Here is an 18,839-nt window from a genome sequence, read left to right on the forward strand (position 1 = left end):
GTCGATTAGGAGGGGTAAAGGACATAGTATCCCTGAAGCACTTGCAACCTGTGTCGGAAGGAGAAAGTCGGATGTGCTGGGTTGGAGGCAAAACATCTGCGGGTCATCAACGAACGATATAAAGGACACCCCTTGTGATCAGTGAGTGGGTGGTTGGTGCATTGCATGAACGATATCCCACCGGACACGCGGTGTTTATGTGCTGCCCGGGCAATCCTTGTCGCAGTCCCTGTCCACCTACCCAGGGCTGGCTGTGTGACTTTGTAGCCATATTTTGTTTTATACTTGTATATTATCAATACAACAAATCAGCCGTGCTGTTCACTCACACCTTGCGGCGAAACAGACAGGAACCCGTATGGAAAGGGAGGCTTACTTTGGAAGAAGCCCCCGTCTATCGATGTAATGGTGCCATGACATTCCTGTTCAGAACATTGTAAAATCCGGAGTCGGGCGCGACAGCTTCGTTTAATGTACCATGCGCTATATATAGCTGGACTCTCTCTCTCTCTCTCTCACACACACACACAATCACATAAATATATATACAAAGAGTCACGTACTAGTATGAGACAGAGAGAAGGGCAGCAGGATCAAGAGGAGAAAACAAAGCACGGCACGGTACAGCTGCTCGCGCCATAACACCCACCAACCGGTAGTACCCACCCGATACATCGAAGTTTTCCATACGCGACTCATAAGTAAATCCGCTGCATTGAACGTGCTGCCTTAATATCCTTTCTCCCATCGCTGCGACTAACTACAACAGTTAGTTCCTAACAGGAGGAGAGTCGCATCAATTTCCCCCACCCCCTGGTCAGAAACCTCAATGAGTCTTCAAATACTCCGTGACAGCGGGGGCGATGGACGGTCTGCGCGACCCATTCGGCGTCGCGGCTGTGACCATCGAGCCCCTGCGCTGCGCTAGCGCGTCCTCGGCGCGGCCGTGGCTCGCCAGCAGATCGGTCACGGCGGGCACGAAGGACGGGCGGCGTGGCGACTGCAGGCGGCTGTGGCCGTCACCGTCACGGTCCACCGAGAACGAGTTGTACCGCGCGGCGAGCTGGTTCTGGGCGTGCTCGTCGAAGGCGTCGATCTGGGTCGTCCGGAACTGGCGCGCCGGGATGTTCTTCGCGAACAGGATATCGAGTTCGTGGAAGGTGCGGTCCTGGATATCAGCGTCGAGAGAGAGTGATTAGTTTTTCGTCGGTATCGAGAGCTTTTGTTGCGTGCCTGGAATGGGAGGGGGCGAAAGGGGGAGAGGAGAGAATAACAAACGTACCTTTGTCTCTGGCAGTCGGAAGAACGCCCAGATGAACACGAGCCAGGCACATCCGCCCCACACGAAGCCCGTGTAGCCCTGCAGATTCCAGGCGTTGGGGTTCATGAAGAAGTTCTCGAGGGTGCCGCCGATGACTCCCGTGATGTTGGACACGTTGCGCGCGAGGCACACGGTCTTCTGTCGCAGCCGGGTCGACCCGATCTCCGCGGGCAGCGCCCAGCCCAGCTGGCCGGCGCTGAGCTGGAATGTCACGGTCCACACGAGGGTCAGCACGGCCTGCGTCCACGCCACGGAGGGACGGTCGGTCCACACGTTGAGGATGCCGATCAGGCACAGCTCCACGGCCATGGCGAACATCCCCCACACGTACACGGTGCGACGGCCGAAATATCTGGGAAATTTGCAGCGTCAGAATGTGAGGCGGATGGGAGGAAGTCGGGATAATGAAAATTTGTCTTGACTTACGGCATGAGCAGAAACCAGTTGGCGAAGCAGGCCAGGAGCGCGAGCCCGTTGGCTCCAACGCCCAAGGAGTAAGCTGCCTTGGTGTCCAGGCCGACTTGTTGGAAGACTGCGAGCGTATTAGGAGTGAAAAGATCTGCGTCTGTTGGAAGGAACAAACTCACAGTATGTTGAAGCATAGGCAAAGCAGAGCCCACACACGAGTTGACCTCCAAAGACCACGCAGGCGATCTCGGTCCGGCGTCTCTCAAACCCGCGGAAACAGTCAAAATACGACGTTCCCACGGCGAGTTGCTCTTCCAGGTTATTCGTGTAAACGATGGTTGCGAGAGTTCTCTTGGGGTCCAGACCGGGACCGGGGGCCTGCAGTCTGCGAATCGACCTCTCAGCCTCTTCGAGCCTGTTGTGGCGGACCAGGTGGTACGGCGACTCCGGGGCGAACCAGATCAAAGGGATGAGGAACGCCGGCCACAGCCACTGGACCGCGAAAGGGATCCTGTACCCCCACTGGTCGTTACGACCAACCAGGCCGCGCAGCACGCCCCCGGAGATGAACTGGCCGATGATGAAACACATGTTCACGTACGAGGTGAAGAAGACGCGCAGCTGCAGCGGGAGCACCTCCGAGGCGTAGGCCGGAGCTGTGGTGGCGAACTGAGAGAGCGGATCAGTATTTGGCATTGAGACCTTGAATGGGAACAGGCATTGATGGCTTACGATGCCCCATTCGAACCCCAGCAGAATCTCGCCCACGAGGAGTACTTCCTTGCTGGGCGCGAAGAAAACGATGAAGAGGAAGCAGGTCATGACAGACAAGGTGCACAGCAAGACTTTGCGAGGACCGAATGCCGTGACCAGCCACCCGTTGAGGATTGTGCCTAAGATGGAACCGCAGCCTGTGATGGTTGTTAACGACCGATGCTCTGGAGCACAGTATTTTGTCGTTGAAAACTCACCACTACCTTGCCCCAGACCAGACTGCCAACCAGCAGTCAGCGAATAGCCAGTGGGCGTCTGTTTCGAGATGCCAACCCAGTCACCATACTTTCTCTGGAAGGATGCTATACGGATGATCAGTCCATGAATGTAAGTTTGAGATGGGACTCTCAATGCCACCCACGGTATGCGTAGAAGTTGCCCAGGAGATTCGTATCATATCCCTAATCCAGTCAGATTGACGCTGAGTAAAAGAGTCTTCTGACTGCGGCGGACTTACTTCCATGATGACGCAGGTTGAAATAACCAAGCTCCACAAGATGGCTTTCTTGTAGATCTTGATGGCCTGGGGGATTGTCATGTCCTTCTCGTCCCTGGCGACATCCTGAGCCGCGACACTCAGGTTCTTGTCCCCCCACTGCTCCTCCCGCCATGTGCGATCGAAGTTGCCGTTGGGCTCTTCGGAGTGGATGACATCCTGCCCTTTTTCCGACATTCTGCGATAGTGTGAGTGTATCTTTGGAATTGGATAAGGTTTTGCACGTTTTTCGCCTCAGAGTTGTTGCGATACTCCCAGCACCGAGCATTGGGGCAAGCTGGTAGTTATAGTTGTTTTTCTCCTCCTCAGTCGCAGGAGTCTTTCGTCAGCGTGTATCGCAGAATCGGGTCCATTCCCGCCAAAAGCAAATAAAGCCGCCATGGTGCGTGCTGTTGTCAGTGTCTCCTGCACTCAGCAAGATTTGGGGGAATACAACGAGGTGAAGCCACACAACGCCGATGGTGGCGGACAACGGCGGGCTTGGAGTCGTATGATTTGCTGATGGTTGAAGGCACGTTGGAGGAAGCAGCACAGAACGGCGGTTGGCAGGCAAGGTCCGTCGCCAGTAAAACCACTAGTGCTACCAACGAAGGGTCGATCAGCCTCAGCCTAGAACGTGTCGAAGGCGTGGATGGCGCCGAGAAGGTGTCCACAGGGCCGAAGCGATGCGGGGGAGAAAAGTGGGTGGCATCGTCGAGTCCAAGACCTTTAGTCGTCGCATCTTCTTTCGGCCCGATTCTAGCAGCTCAAGTCAGTCGTGCCTCTCGAACATAGAACCCATTTTCCGCAGGGATCGGGAAATAGATAGAGAGCTCCCATTGCGTCGTCCAGCTGCCGTGCGGAGTATATGCACAAGCTTCTTCCTAGATCGTATTCCAGACCAGAAAGCTCAATGTGAACTAACCCTTCCCGTCAACGTCTTCCCCGGGCTCGATTCCCCCTAGCAGCCGCTCTTCATCGTCGCCCACCCCTCGAAAAGCACTAGCGCCCCGGCCGCTTCCCTCAACCTCGTCGGTATTGGTCGATCGCTCGCGCTGATCTACAATATCCCACTCTGTATCCCCGTCGGCCGCCGTATCATTGCATGCTTTCCTCGTCAAGCGCTGCATTTCGTTCTCGTCCGAGGCGTAGACGTTGGTCGATTCAAAATCTCGCGCGTCGATCCTCTTTGAGAACAAAATGTCCAGCTCTTCATAAGTCCTGTCTTTCGTCTCGGGCAGCCTGTACCAGGCCCACACCCACGTGAGCATGGCTGTGGTGCCCCAAAATAAGCCCGTGTAACCGCTCCAATTCAATGCTTGCGGGTTCATCATGTACGGCTGGACCACCCCTCCTATAAAACCAACGAGATAATAAGCATTGCGCGCGAGACATATAGTCTTGGTCCGAAGTCGAGTAGAAGAGACTTCTCCAGGGATGGACCACCCTAATTGGCCCACTGAAAGTTGAAACACTATGGTCCACACGAGGGTTAGCAGCGCCTGTGTGAAGGCGACGAACACGTGGGAGGTCCAGACGTTTAAGACACCAATGACATAGAGGATGAGAGCCATGACCAGCATCGAAGTGGTGTAAATTCTTCGACGACCGAAGTAGGGCATGACGAGGAACCAGTTCGCCAAAGTCGAGAGCAGCGCCAACCCCGTCCCAAAGAGACTCAAGGTATACGTTGTTTCTGCACTGAGCCCGACCTGCTCGTAGAAATATGTCGCATTATACCCGAAGGAGAGCCCAGAGAAGTTTTGACCTGCAAAACACATGCAGGCGATCTCGGTTCGTCGGAGTTCGAATCCCCGGAAGCAGTCGGTGTAAGACGTGCCAATCTGCAACGACTGTTCTAGGTTATTGGTGTGGATGATGTCCGCGAGCGTGTCTTTGGGATCAATCTTTGCTGTGCGCGACTGGAGGCGTCGGAGTGATTTCTCAGCCTCCTCGAGACGGCCCTTCCGGACGAGATACCAGGGTGATTCTGGCGCAAACGACAACAGAGGAATGAGGAAAGCCGGCCATATCCATTGAAATCCGAACGGTATTCGAAATCCCCATTCGTCGTCCCTTTCCAGAAAGATCCTCAGCACGATCGCACAGATAATCTGTCCGATTATGAAACTCATATTTGTGAAACTCGACAGGTAAGCCCGGAGTGCCATGGGGAGCACTTCGCTGGAGTAAGATGGCGCGACCGTGGCAAAGATTCCCCAAGGGAAACCACATAAGAATTGCCCGATCATCAGGACCTCTATGTTGGGGGCAAAGAAAGTCATGAAGATGAGGCAAGCGAGGACGCACAGGGCGCCAAGGAGAACTCGCTTCTGGCCAAGTCGGTCAACCAGATAGCCATTCAATACTGTGCCCAGGACGGCGCCGACGCCCGACGCCGTTCCAATCTGCGGTTTGTGATTAGCCTTCACCACATGTTCATGTTTCAAGCATGCTTGGAGCGCAGTGTAGGAAATTCCGAGACTTACTGCGGCCATCCAAGTCGCACTGAGCTGATACCCGGACTTCGTCTGTTCCGTAACTCCAACGAATTCGCCATCTGCAAGAGCATCCTCAGCATCCAGCAGCTCGGAAGAGCGAATTAACGGGAAGGAGAAGCGACGTACATTTTCGTTGAAAGGTTGGATAAGCATAGAAATTGGGGACCAGGATGCTGTCAAAGCCCTCCATAATCACACACGTGCTGACGGCTAGGGACCAGAATACGGCCATTGGGTACGCTTTGATGGCTTCTCGTACGGTCAAGCTGTGCTCAAAATGGGAATGATTCAAGGCAGCTCGGTCAAGCGTGCTATTCCCCTCTTCCGCTCTGCTGCCACGCCACTCACGGCGCGAGGGTAACTGTCTCGCGCTTCCATCATGGGAGAAGTCTCGTACTTGGACATTCTCATCGGCCGCCTCTGCATTGGCCAACAGCGGGCGGTCGCCTGAATGGTCGTCGTCCTCAAGACTTATCCTCGATGGAGTGCTGGGTACGGAATCAGGGTCTGGATATCGCGGTCAGGTACATTCGAGGTTGGTAGGAGTATTCTTCAGCTCGGAGTCCTTACTGTCCATTGCAGTCTGCAGGGCATCCTCACCGCTCACAGGAATGGTCAACCCCCCTCGTTAGCTGCGAAGCGAGCGGTTAGAGCCGCGAACGGAGCCTCCTGTCGCGTAAAGATATTGATGCGTAATGTTGGGCAGAACTAGGCCAATGGCGAAAAGACGCGAGGGGACGGAATCCACGGGTAAAGACCCCAGATTGTGTGGGTCATGGACGTGCCATTGGGGAGAGAGGCTGTATTGCTTCGTGCTTATGGGGTAGATGGAAACGTGAAAACACAACGACACGTCCGGATTTTTGCCTTTGCGCGCTAGTCCAGCGCTCGGAGAAACAGATGGACTCGGATGTGGTGGTGATGAGAAATGACGGGGAATGCATGTTGGCGCAGGAAAACTCGGGAAAGCGGGAAAAGGGGAAAAGGGGGGCGGCGGGATTGATTGCACGTGATTGGCTCACAGTCTCGGCAAGTTTGTTGGCGGCGGAATTGACAAACGCCGCAAAGTGACAGCGAGAGTCTTAACTGCGGAGGACTGACACCAACCACCAACCACCAACCGTCTGAAGGGTTGATCGACACCAGACACAAATGCCGCTGTTCTATTCCTCATTCGTCCGCTCGTTGACTCGGTTCTTTTCGTATGGCAACATGCCGTTCCTTGTGTGACCGCCTCCACGAAGACCTTTCCATTCATCACCCTCGATTGTGGCCAGACGCCCCTCCAGCTCCAACGACTTCTCTGATCCATACAGACGCTGCGTCATGCTGAGATGTCCCCCAACGCCGGATCCTACGGCAGAGTTGAAGGTGCAATCCCCGGTGTGATTCTCGTTCTATAAAATGACGATCTGAGCGTCTCTGTGCCAACCCAGATGACCTATTGTGTATTCAAACATTCCTTCAACCCATAGACGATGTTACTTCTGTTCGCCCCCACCATCCTAGCCACTTCGGTGTATGCTGTCAACAATGGTCTGGCTAGAACGCCTCAGATGGGATGGAACAACTGGAATTCCCTGGGTTGTGATGTCTCACAATCGCTGTTGCTCGAGACGTCGAAAGTGTTGCTGGATAGCGGCTTGAAGGACGTGGGCTATCGGTATGTCGTCCTTGACGACTGCTGGTCGGATGGTCGCGACGCAGGTGGCTATCTTCGACACGATGCGAAAAAGTTCCCCGACGGCATGAAATGGATCGCTGGTCAACTCCACGACATGGGTCTCCTGTTTGGCATGTATTCGAGTGCTGGAGAGATGACGTGTGCCAGATACGAGGGCTCGCTGGACAATGAGGAGAAAGATGCAGATATCTGGGCGTCATGGGATGTCGACTACCTGAAATACGACAATTGTTACCATCGTGGCCGATTTGGCTATCCTGAAATTTCCTTCAACCGTTACAACAAGATGGCGAAGGCTCTCAATGCTACTGGTCGGCCAATTCTTTATTCGCTATGTTCTTGGGGAGAGGACTATGTGCACACTTGGGGTATGTCCATTGCCAATTCCTGGCGAGTATCCGGCGACATCTACGACCACTTCAATCGTCCAGATGCTCTGTGTGCGTGCGATGATCCTCGAGATCCGCACTGTGTCGCACCAGGCACTCACTGCTCGGTCATGAATATCATCAACAAAGTTGCACCCTACGTCGATCGGGGCCAGTTTGGTGGCTGGAACGATTTGGATATGCTGGAAGTCGGACAGGGTGGGATGACGGATGAAGAATACAAAGTATGGTACACCGGTTGTGGGCTTCATCGTCCGTCCTTTGACTAATCCCTGGCATGTAGGCACACTTTTCGATGTGGGCTGCTCTGAAATCTCCGCTGCTGATCGGCACCGACATTCGCAAACTGTCGCCCGAAGCCTTGACCATCCTGAATAATCCGGCCGTCATTGCGGTCAGTCAAGACCCTCTCGGAAAATCGGTCGCTCAAATATTCCATGATCGAGAGGTCAAGAAGGACAGGTACGGACAAGGCGAGATTCAAATCTGGAGTGGCCCTCTTTGGCTGCACGACCAAGTTGTCATCTTCCTCAATGCTGCTGACGAGGGTCTTGAAATGACAACGACCCTCAACGATATCTTTCTGCACGAAGGGCCCGAAGGCTCGGCGCCGCAGACCATGGAGGAATACGACATTTACGACCTGTGGGCCGACCGCATGGATGACTCTACAGCCAAACAGATCCTCAATGGGAAAGCCCAACACAAGAGCTCCTGGTATAACGCGACTCAGACACCGTATAAGGAGGGTTTGGCTAAGGCTGACTTGCGGCTCTTGGGCAAGCGTGTGGGTAGCATTGGCCCAAAGCATGACGTTCTGCGAGCTCATGTTCCCCGACACGGCATTCGCATGTTCAGACTGCGGAACTTGAGCGGCGGCTCCCCCAGATATGCAACGACCAAGGACGAGCTGTGAGTATGGATGGGATGGATCAAGGGTAGACACACCAGTAGACAATCGAGATTTTGCGGTCTCGGGTTTCTATATAGATGGAATAGATGGAGGTCAATACCAGGTAGCCATCCTGCCAGGGATACTGCCTTGCCACTTTCTCTCAGTTCTTGATTTCTTTCGTCTCGGAAAAGAAACCCGCTGGCGGCATGTCTCATAGGCCTGTTCTTTCCCCGCTTCCATCCGTCCCATTCATCTTTCCATGTAATATCCAACCCCGCATTTGTGGCAGCCATATCATTGCATTGATACAGCTTCCGATCGATGCTAGAATATGTGTCGGATTGATCTGTGCAGAAGGCTTCCGATCTCTGTCGAACCCTCATCATGCTTCCCCGTCCTTGAGCCAACGACTCGCCTCGCACCTCGACCCAAGAGTATCAGTCCCAGACCATGCGTCCTCCTACTGCATGTGTCGTTTGTCGGTGCGTGTTTCTAAACCCCTTTGCGATCTTGAAGTCTAAATCTCCCTCAGAACTCGTCGTCGGAAATGTGAAGTCACCGTCCGTGGTTCGCCATGTGGCTACTGTAGCTCCCGCAACCTCAACTGCTCCTTTGCGCCTGCCTTCCAGACCAACGGAAGTTGGCCTGGACAATCACCGACCAGTACTCCTGACAATGTTGTATCGGGTATGACTCGGTGCCAGAGCATCAGGACGGAAATACCATCCCGTCCTCTCTGCATAGAGCTTGTGGAGCTATATTTCCGCTACATTCATGATACCTTTCACTCCCTCTTCCATCCACCCAGCGTGATGGAAGATGTCGTCAACGGCACAGTCCCAACGGTTATCCTGTTTGCTATGATCAGTCTCTCGGCGAGGTTTTCAGAAGATCCTTTCTTCGCCGGAATTGATCCACGGATCCGGGGCAGGCCATATGCCTTAGAAGCTGAGCATCTCTTCAACCCGCGAGAAGTCTCCTTGACGACGTTGCAGGCGGCTGTCCTTCTGGGCGCCTATGTCATCACGGAAGGGGAGGCTGCGGCTGAGGCTGTCTTCTACAGTGTGGCCTGTCGGAATGCGCTCTTGCTGGACCTTCCCAACATGGCCGTTCCATCTCGCGCCGAGCAGGAGGTGAATCGGCGAGCGTGGTGGACGCTCTGTATGATTGACGTCTGGTCTTCAAGGGGTGTCCGGATCCCGCGAATGCTGACGCCCAGAAATGACGTTCCCTATCCAATGGAAGAGACAGTGTTTCACGGACTGCGCTCCGATGGCTTTGACGTCCCAAGCCCATCCAGCCTGCAGGAGTCGAGCGCATCGCTGCTGACACAGATGATCAAGCTGAATGCGATCCTGTTTGAGATCAGCACTGTCAATGAACTGGCGGCGTCCCATTCCCACCTCAGCATCCATCACCAGGAAGCCGTTGATGCACTCACTGCCAAGTTAGAAGGCTGGTACAACAACTTGCCCGTCGGGCTGCAGGACACCCATGCAAACCTGTCACGTTACGCCACAATTGGGCTCGGTCCAATGTTCGTGGCTGTGTACCTGGGCTACTACCACTACGGGCAGTTACTGTACTACCCATACTTGCACGAGGATTCATATGACGATACCATTCATGCGCGATATTACGCAGACAAATGCAAGGGCCACTCGATCGGGCTCTGCGAGATCCTGTACCGGGCATATTCCACCCCAGGCTGCGAGGTATACTACACAATGGTCGGGCACGTCTTGGTCATTGCGTCAACCGTCCAACTCCACATCCTGCTCTTCAGCACCAACGAGGTACAAATCAGAGCTGCGCGATCGCGGCTGGAAAGGAACTTTGAGATCTTGACACGCCTGCAGACGTTCTGGCCCACCTTGGACGTGTGCTTCACGCGGTTCCGCGAGTTTCACAAAGCGTGCCAGAAATATAAAGAGACGTCCTTCCGCATGGACAAATGGATGCTGCAATTCCTGTTTGAGTTTGCAAACCCCGTGGGCGAAAAAGACCCGGATGATCTCGCAGAGCTCAGACCGTGGTCCCTGCAGGACTTGGGATTCACGCCTCCTGCTTGAAACCGAGAAGAGAACCGACTCAATCGGAATTGGCAACTTATGAGGTGAACAACCTCAACAAGTGATTGGTCCCGGCTATATCTCCTTCTATAGTGGTACGGCTCCATCAAGCTAGACCTAAAATGGAACGAATACAAATCTATCTCGCATCGTGCGCGCTATAGACTGGCCTTTCCGGCTGTCTCATACGGGAAGAGGAAGCTCACCAGCCCAGCAACGATGTACAAACTCGCCGAGACGAAGATGGGAGTGTTTGTATAGCCGACATAGGTTGCGATGATGGGTGCCATGAGACCACAGATTCGATTGAATGCCGCCGCCAGGCCGCAACCTGTTCCTCGGTGCACGCTGGGGATGACTTCCGGTGTGTAGCAGTACAACGCACCCCACATACTGCATTACAAGTCAGCGCACAAGTCGAATACCGAAGATCCTGACACAGGTACTCACATGTACGACACGAAGCTGGTTATAGAGTTGAAAGCAAGGATTGATGCTTGGGTCCTCGCCGCGGTAAAGGCGAACAAGAAGACCGATGTCAAGATCAGGGAAATCCCGAGCGTGCCTCTTCTGCCAATATATGGCAGTCCAATGAACCACCCTGCCATCAGAGTGCCAGGAATTGAGCATGCGATGATGATGAAGTTGTTGCGGTATGTGATGTTGATGCTACTGGAGCCACTCTGTGCTCCATGCAACGCCAAATCTATTCCGATATTAGCACTGTTCTCACATTATCTCTCCAGATACGTCCTGATGCTTACATTCAGGCAGGAAGTTCGAGTAGAGGGGACTCGCAAGTCCTATGCAGCCCCATACGAAGATGATGAGTGCTGTGCTGTAGGCCAGCTTCTTAGTCGCGAACAAGGCTCGAAGGTGCTTGAAGCCGCCGGGTCGGAATTGCGCCAGGGTGCGTTCCCAGGACGTTGGCCTCTTGGTGGCCGCAGGATGCCCAGAGCTGGCATAGTCTCTCTCGACTTGCAGCAGATCCTCAACAGTCAGAGGCTGCGTGGTGCCGTTGTAGTTGGCAACATCGTTGAGAACGTCGATGGCTTCCTGGTATCGTCCCTGACCAATCAGATAACGTGGGCTCTCGCGAAGTCGGAAGAAGACGAAGCGGGCAAAGAAAGCAGCGAGGGTGATGCCACCCATGGTGTACATCAAGTATCTCCATCCCATGTTGTCCTTCTTGTGGCATTGCCCAACTGGGGTGTCGGCGCTGCACGAAAAGTTGGGAAGAAATCCCCATGCCACTCCTGCTGGGATAAATTGCCCGACGGACCACCAAACGGCCAATATTTCGAGCAGGTACTGGTGAGTGCCGGGAAGGAATTCCAGGAAGACGGCAGAGTCGACGGGCACTGTACGATCAGTGGAAGCTCTGCAAAGTTCAGTCCTGTGAACTTACAATTTCCTCCAACGCCAAAGCCGCAGAAGGAGACAAGAACGGCACACGACACAAAGCTGTTGGCGGCTCCTGCAGCGGTGCCGAAAACTCCGGCAATCAGCAGGGTTAAATTGAACGCCAGCCGTCTCCCAATCAGATCACCTATGACAGTCAGCGTACTCTCATATGGGTCGGACAGAGATATCTCACATCCAAACCCCCAGAAAGTTGCTCCAACAACCAATCCAGCGATCAAGGCAAGAGACAAGAACGCTGAATGCTTCGGGGTGAATTCGACGGCTACTTGAGCGAGCGCATCTGAGACGGTCGTTTGCCAGAGCTAAAACAATCAGCCTGCGTTGAACAGAGCGGTGTCTTGAGACTTACCTGATCACACAACCAACCATACCCACAGAGGAAGAACAGGGCCCATTGATACTGAAAATGTCAATTCGCATCAATGATGTGTGGCGTCTCTTGGTATTACCTTGCCCATGCCAATTTTTTGGACAGCATGGTTCACGAGTCGAGCTTGATGCTCAAAAATCGGGTCGAGACCATCCGTATGCAACGACTTCAGCTCTCGAATGGAGCCCACTTCGGCTACCTCCTCTGAGACTGGGCTCGCAGTCCCAACATTGGTCTCTTTGTCCATACCCATGATGCCTCCTGTTTTCTAAAGTCGAAGTACTGAACTCGGGAGAAGTCTGGTGCATGCCCGGCAGAAAAGGGCCGTTCTTTTGTATTAAATCGGTGGTTCATCTCCTCGTGGTTGACTTTCGGTCCTATCATATCTGCCTTGATAGGCCCACGGGATCTTGCCACGGCTCCATGTCCTCCATTGTGATAAACATGGGGGACGTGGATAGTGTGGAATTTTGGTATAGAACCAAAGGAACCAGCTATCCGGTTGCCCGTGGACGGCCAAGGCTGCATATCCTCATTGGAGAGGCCCCAAGCCCTCCCCAAGATAGGGAAACGCCCGGTCGAAGGAGAGACTATCACGGGCAATATCGCTCGGCGAAGGAGCTTATCTCACGGTCGCAGTGAGATTCCGACAACACGAAATGAGCTTAGCGCAAGAACCGTTGAAGAAGGAGATGCCCGCCAGATCGATTTTCGGTTCGCCGTCTGCTTGCCCGTCCATACGGGAATCGTCTTCCCCTTCCACTACTCCAGACGACAGGAAGCTCGTAAAGCTAAACATGACCTATCTCCCGGCAATGAAGCTCCCCGTTGTGACGGCCATGCCTCCAATATCCTAGAGTTTGCGGGATAGTTGACGGCTGGGGCATGTCTATAAGATCGAGGTAAGCTAGAGCAAGAGCCAAACTCACAAAGTCGCAGCACCACAGTATCCAACCGTTCACCCATCATGGCCGCCGAGACCAGTGTTCTTCCCTTGCCAACTGTCGACCATGCGTTTGTCAAGGTCGAGCCTCTTGTTTCCAGCCCTCCGGCTCCCGTTCGCTTCGATCCTGCCAAACATATGTGCTTTGAGCCTCCAAAAAGCATCATTACTTTGAAGGAGCTGCTATTGTCGGAAAAAGATGCCATCTCGCCTGTCGCCATTACGGAGCCGTTCCCGTTGTTCACGCTTGAGGGTGTCAAGCAGATGCGGGCAGACCTCTTCCGCAAAGAAGTCGTGAACAAGCATGGCAACAGGACGAAGAAGAATTGCTATAAAATGAGGGGATATTCGCAAGATACTCCGTTCGTTGATGCCGCATGGCGTAGCAAGGAAGTCATCAAGGCCTGCTCTGAAGCCGCGGGTGTTGATCTCGATGTTGTCTTCGACTACGAAATCGCCCACATCAACGTCCAAGTCGATGCCCTGGAGGATGGCATGCCGCTAGACGCCGCGCTGCCGCCCGCAATGCCTCCTAACCAGGCACCTTCAACTCCTCTTCCGGTCATTGACCAGTCAGAGGAACTCTCTTCAGTTGGTCGGTGGCACACAGATTCGTATCCCTGGGTCTGTGTTTGCATGCTGTCCGACCCATCCAACATGATCGGTGGTGAGACTGGCCTCAGAAAGGGAGACGGTACCATTGCCAAGATCAGAGGGCCACAAGTGGGCTGGGCTGTGATGATGCAAGGAGGCTGTATCGAGCATATCGCATTGAGAGCCATCGGAACCGGAGAGCGTGTAACTATGGTTACTTCGTTCCGCCCACGAGACCCGAGTCTGAAGGATGTTAGCAATCTCGGCAATGTCAAGAAAAGCAGTCGCCACGACCAACTGTTCAAGCAGTGGTCGACTTACCGTCTTGATGTTCTCGAGAAGCGTGCCCGGCTACTGAGGGAACGAATCGAGAAGGGCGACTTTTCTGGAGAGGAGATCGCCAAGCTGGTCGCTCAGTGGAACGAAGAACAGATTCCCTACATGAAGCACACGGCAGTTGAGATGGTAGGCCCTGGAAATGAAGGCTCGCAAGATTGAAGGAGGGCATTTCGACAATATAACTGGCGCACCAGCATAGATTGTGATCTAGCTAATGGACTCTTTTGACGCCTTGAGCAGCGCTGAGGCCGCTTCTGCCAGGATACCTGCATCTCCCCCCGGTAACATGATGAAGCTGAATCCTATTTTTGCGAGACCAGGGACCGCAGCTTGTGAGCCAAGAATCCCGATAGGTTTTGCAAACTTTTTGCCCACTTGAAGCACTTTCTGCAAGGCTGCGATGTATTCTGGTTCTTCCCCCGTTGATCCCTCGAAGCCCAGTGAGTGTCTCAGATCAACAGGGCCGATGAAGATGCCGTGCACGCCATCCGTTCCAATGATGTCCTCGGCGTTCTCTACCGCCTCTTTCGATTCGATCATTGGTAAGATCATAACCTCCGGTGACCGTTTCCGCTTGTAGTCGGCCACGTCCGGCGGGGCGGGGATCTCAGCAAAGGGTGTTCGAAAAGGCCCATAGCTTCTTTGCCCTGCTGGGGGATATAGTGCTCGTTTGATGACGCCGTCAACTTCCTGCTTGGTGTTCACCATGGGAACAATGATGCCGCTGGCACCGCTGTCCAACGCCCATTTAATCCATTCGACGCCGTGCGAGGGAATCCGGACGATGGGCGCGCAATTTCCCGCCGAAGCCGCCACAGTGGAATGCACCATGGCTGTAATTTCCTGTGCTGAGAGCGGCGAGTGTTCCATATCGATCATGAGCCAGTCGAAGCCGCACTGTGCCAGGATCTGGGCGCTGTACGGGTCATTGAAACTGACGAAGGTCCCGATCAGGCACGCTTTGTTCTGGATTAAAGAGCGAAACGAAGGCATCTTGTGGTCATACAGTTTCTCTTTACTTGTTCGTCTGGGTTCAAGCGTACTGGAAAGGGGGCTCCCTGTGGTTATATAGCATTTTGCTCTTACCTGACCTGATGGACCCAGCATCTCTATAGGAGACGGTGGAGTTGCGTCGCAGTAGATGGAGTTCCTCAAGCCAGCTTCGTTCGGCAGCTTTGCGACGGCGACTTCTCTGAGGCCTCTTATCGACGCTCCTTACGGGCAACATGCGTGGGAGAAGGGGTCCCGGAGATGCGCGACGTCAATATCGAAACCTCGTGAAGCCCGACAACGAAGGCGTCAGGGTGGCAGCTTTATAAGAAGCTTCATGCTTGGAGGCGGCTCATTGTTCACGCACAATTGACTTCTGTCGACGACAACTATAGAGCAGTAGGAGCGAGGAGGGAGCCAGCCATGTCCAAGCTCGGGCAACTGCCCGAAGAGAGAGACCGTCGTCGTCGTTATCAAACGACTTTGACTAGCCGCTTTGAGATAACAATTCCCGCTCTCCCCCGCGAGAAACACACATTCTCCTCCCATCGTATCGTTCCATCCTTCCCTCTCCGCTCCCTTGGAAATCATGCAGTCTCTCCGTGACAGGCCTCAAGGATGCGCCCTACGCCATCCCAATGGACCTGTCCAGTCGCCAGGAAGGTCCCCGACCGTTCCGCTCGCGGCGTGATCGACCCTGCGACGCCTGTCGAGGGCGGAAGATAGCGTGCCGCATTGAGACCTCGCCGCCGTGCGCCTTCTGCGAGAGTCGAGGGAGCACCTGCACGTTCCAGAAAGGGCCGAACAACAAGCGACGGCGGGGGTTCTCCTCTTCGATGCCGAACCACCACCACCATCATCATTACCTGCCGCAGCCGGATGGTCTAGCGGCGTCAATATCGCAGACGACCTGGGAAGAGTTTCCCGTGGACGCGTTCGACAGCACCATCTTCGACAATCTGGATCTGGCCGAGGACGGGAGTCCGACGTTCCAGAACCAAAGGTCGCCCACACATCCTCCACAGCCGCCGGCCTCTGATGGGCGCCACGCGAGCACGAGCCCTCGCCATTTCCAGCCGCAGGTGAGCGTGCGTCCGTCCCCCGGAGACGCCAGGTATCACGACTCAAGCACCCTCCATCGGTCTCAGGTCCCGCCGGATACGGGCCATCTGAACCGCCATGTAATGACGGAGTTGATGAAAGGGACATCTCAGCTCGAGATATCCCGAGTCCGCTTGAGAAGTACCAGAGACCGCAATGACGACTCATTGGCCGGCGAAAGTCCTCATTTATTGATGGTGAGAGAGGATCCGCCTTTTCTGCTCAACGGCAAGTCGTGGATGGAACGTGCGTCGTGGTCGGACATAGAGGGTCTGCTCTTGGGGAAGCAACGCGATGAGCTGCTCAGACTGTATTTTCGTTTTGTCCAGCCTTTGTTCCCCATCCTCCAGCAAAGTGACGGAGCCTACAGCGAAGCTCAAGACGATCCTCCTCAGGATACGGCCTCACTTGCTCTGTATGCTTCGGTGTTTGCAACGGCGCTGCCATTTGCCATACACAATGATTACCTGAGTGCCACTCTGACAGACGCAAACGGCAAACGTGAGGAGCTGTACTCGATCGCGATTGCAGCCTTGTTGCAGGAGGCGAGCTCGCCTTCCATTGAAGCCCTGCAAGCCTGTCTGCTTCTGCTGCAGAAAGGTCCAACTATCCAGCATCAGGGGCTGACGCCAACATATTCCTGGCTCACGGCGATCGCAGTCACCATGGCCAAGTCTCTTGGCCTACAATACGACTGCAGCGGATGGAATATTCCCTTGGCAGAGAAGCGGCTTAGAAACCGGCTCTGGTGGGCTACGTTTACTATGGATATATGGGTGAGCGTGGACTCGCCTGGGGGACGATCGATAGGGTCTGACGACTATGATGCGCCCCTGCCAAGGTCAGGAGACGGGAAGCCTGGGGATTACGAGGCTGTTACGGGATACGGCAACGAGTTTGACCGACTCGTGCTTCTGACGCATCTTCTCTCCCAGATCCACGAAACTTATTACACGATCCGTGCGGCAAAGCAGACTGCCTCGGACTTGTTCAAGTCCCTCGAGTTTGCCCGCCCCCTTCGCTCTGCTCTCAGCGACTGCCGGCAGAGTTTGAAGGCAGATCTGCCTCTCAACTCCGGCGACGAGCCGGGCATGAGCGCGTCCGTGCACCTCGCGGCGTGTGTCGTGTCCATCGTCCTCTTCCGCGCCCTCCTCCGACCCGTCCAATGCGGCGGCACCAGCGGCTCACCGGTCGAAAGCTATAAGTCGGCAGCCGCCGCCGTCATGACCGGCTCGGTCAACTGCGCGCGAGAGACTGTCGAGCTGTTGGAGAACATGGTGTCCTTCATCGGCCCGTGGAACGCGTTCTGGCATTCCTGGTCGCAGGGCAACTTTGCCATCGTCAGCACGTTCCTGGTGCAGCTCCTGCTCATGACCGAGTCCGGGGACGGGACTCGCGCAGAGGTGAGCGACCTGATTTCCCGCTGGAAGCGCGCCATTCGCATTATCGCTGGCAGCGGCGGATGGGGCAGCTCTCTGATGTGCATGGCGCTCGGTAGACTAGATTCGCTTCTTAATCAGGCTGGATTATGATACAACGGAGTCCTGAGGACTAATCTAAAGGATGACAGCTGTCAGGTGAATGTTATTCTTGACAGCTACTGGCCTCCCTTCTTTTTTCTTGCCCGGGACTTTGTTCTTGGTACTAGGTGACAGGCTGCATCTCTGCTCAATTTCTGCTGAGCATAAGTATTAAGTTAGAGCAAGCAAGTAAGCAGGCTAGGAATATCCCAATATTCCCCTACTCCCACAAACCATGCCTTGTTGTCTTGCTTGTGTCATTCATCCCTAGAAGAACGAACCCAGCAGCCAGATTCTACCTTACGTGCGAGACCTGCATCAGCGGTCTTTCTTTCCTTTGGAGTAAAAGAGCTCCGGACAAACGCTCTTATGTATCGATCTCGGCTCAGGTGGCGGCGGCAAGGCTGCCAACAATCAGGAGAATCCCCACACCACACAACACCACCCTTCCGTTCCCGTTCAAACTCACCCGCCACAATCACACCACAGCAGAGAACCATTTTCATCCGACAACCCTAACCATGTAATTATACTGGCAAGATACTTCTTGGAACCCGTCTATCGACCGACCCCTCCAACATCCTCAAACACATAAATATACACATCCAAAGACCAAAAAGACAAAAACAATCAACAGCCAGGATTCCCACCTGGTCACCCACGGTAGTACTAACTGACCGGCATCAGGCTTAAGTACGGCTGAGCGAACGGGAAGCCCTGTTTTCCTGATCCTATGGTCGATTGCGAGAGACTATTATTCATTACATCTTATATCTATTTATACGCTCTTGTACGTACATAATAATATTTTTCGGGTGCGGAGAGTCCTGGTGCGTGGAAGCGGGAAATGGAGAAAAGAGGGACGGGAGAAAAAAGGTCAGTTGATGCCACACACTGATAATTGCACAGATAGATATGGAGCTGCTGAGTGACGAGGCAACTCTGTACTACGCGCCTGGCAGACTAACGGCCTGTGATACTGTCCACAGACGTAAAATGACGCAGGAGAAATTGATACAAACGGTGTCCGTCACGAGT

General features: G+C 54.2%; 8 protein-coding genes across 8 annotated transcripts; 4 read left to right on the forward strand and 4 right to left on the reverse strand.

Moving 5' to 3' along the window:
- Positions 1 to 826: 826 nt before the first annotated feature.
- Positions 827 to 3,176, reverse strand: AYL99_06445 (hypothetical protein; the record flags this gene model as incomplete). The annotated part of the gene is made up of 8 exons (XM_018837954.1): positions 827 to 1,168; positions 1,283 to 1,673; positions 1,748 to 1,853; positions 1,909 to 2,398; positions 2,462 to 2,640; positions 2,701 to 2,805; positions 2,865 to 2,904; positions 2,961 to 3,176. 8 exons carry the CDS (start codon positions 3,174 to 3,176, stop codon positions 827 to 829), a joined length of 1,869 nt encoding a protein of 622 aa, XP_018692514.1.
- Positions 3,177 to 3,898: 722 nt separating this feature from the next.
- AYL99_06446 (hypothetical protein) lies at positions 3,899 to 6,056 on the reverse strand (the record flags this gene model as incomplete). The annotated part of the gene is made up of 4 exons (XM_018837955.1): positions 3,899 to 5,386; positions 5,468 to 5,538; positions 5,606 to 5,986; positions 6,050 to 6,056. 4 exons carry the CDS (start codon positions 6,054 to 6,056, stop codon positions 3,899 to 3,901), a joined length of 1,947 nt encoding a protein of 648 aa, XP_018692515.1.
- A 901-nt stretch (positions 6,057 to 6,957) lies between these two features.
- AYL99_06447 (hypothetical protein) lies at positions 6,958 to 8,468 on the forward strand (the record flags this gene model as incomplete). Its single annotated transcript, XM_018837956.1, has 2 exons — positions 6,958 to 7,776; positions 7,836 to 8,468. 2 exons carry the CDS (start codon positions 6,958 to 6,960, stop codon positions 8,466 to 8,468), a joined length of 1,452 nt encoding a protein of 483 aa, XP_018692516.1.
- Positions 8,469 to 9,259: 791 nt separating this feature from the next.
- On the forward strand, positions 9,260 to 10,519 carry AYL99_06448 (hypothetical protein; the record flags this gene model as incomplete). The annotated part of the gene is made up of 1 exon (XM_018837957.1): positions 9,260 to 10,519. The coding sequence occupies one exon, from the start codon at positions 9,260 to 9,262 to the stop codon at positions 10,517 to 10,519; it is 1,260 nt and encodes a 419-aa protein (XP_018692517.1).
- A 158-nt stretch (positions 10,520 to 10,677) lies between these two features.
- AYL99_06449 (hypothetical protein) lies at positions 10,678 to 12,567 on the reverse strand (the record flags this gene model as incomplete). The annotated part of the gene is made up of 7 exons (XM_018837958.1): positions 10,678 to 10,912; positions 10,970 to 11,225; positions 11,284 to 11,880; positions 11,928 to 12,068; positions 12,117 to 12,246; positions 12,294 to 12,344; positions 12,394 to 12,567. The coding sequence occupies 7 exons, from the start codon at positions 12,565 to 12,567 to the stop codon at positions 10,678 to 10,680; spliced, it is 1,584 nt and encodes a 527-aa protein (XP_018692518.1).
- Positions 12,568 to 13,281: 714 nt separating this feature from the next.
- AYL99_06450 (hypothetical protein) lies at positions 13,282 to 14,349 on the forward strand (the record flags this gene model as incomplete). The annotated part of the gene is made up of 1 exon (XM_018837959.1): positions 13,282 to 14,349. One exon carries the CDS (start codon positions 13,282 to 13,284, stop codon positions 14,347 to 14,349), a length of 1,068 nt encoding a protein of 355 aa, XP_018692519.1.
- A 48-nt stretch (positions 14,350 to 14,397) lies between these two features.
- On the reverse strand, positions 14,398 to 15,183 carry AYL99_06451 (hypothetical protein; the record flags this gene model as incomplete). Its single annotated transcript, XM_018837960.1, has 1 exon — positions 14,398 to 15,183. One exon carries the CDS (start codon positions 15,181 to 15,183, stop codon positions 14,398 to 14,400), a length of 786 nt encoding a protein of 261 aa, XP_018692520.1.
- Positions 15,184 to 15,818: 635 nt separating this feature from the next.
- Positions 15,819 to 17,813, forward strand: AYL99_06452 (hypothetical protein; the record flags this gene model as incomplete). Its single annotated transcript, XM_018837961.1, has 1 exon — positions 15,819 to 17,813. One exon carries the CDS (start codon positions 15,819 to 15,821, stop codon positions 17,811 to 17,813), a length of 1,995 nt encoding a protein of 664 aa, XP_018692521.1.
- Positions 17,814 to 18,839: the final 1,026 nt, after the last annotated feature.

This window comes from Fonsecaea erecta, assembly GCF_001651985.1.
Source record: "Fonsecaea erecta strain CBS 125763 chromosome Unknown Scaff5, whole genome shotgun sequence".
NCBI classification, from domain to species: domain Eukaryota; kingdom Fungi; phylum Ascomycota; class Eurotiomycetes; order Chaetothyriales; family Herpotrichiellaceae; genus Fonsecaea; species Fonsecaea erecta.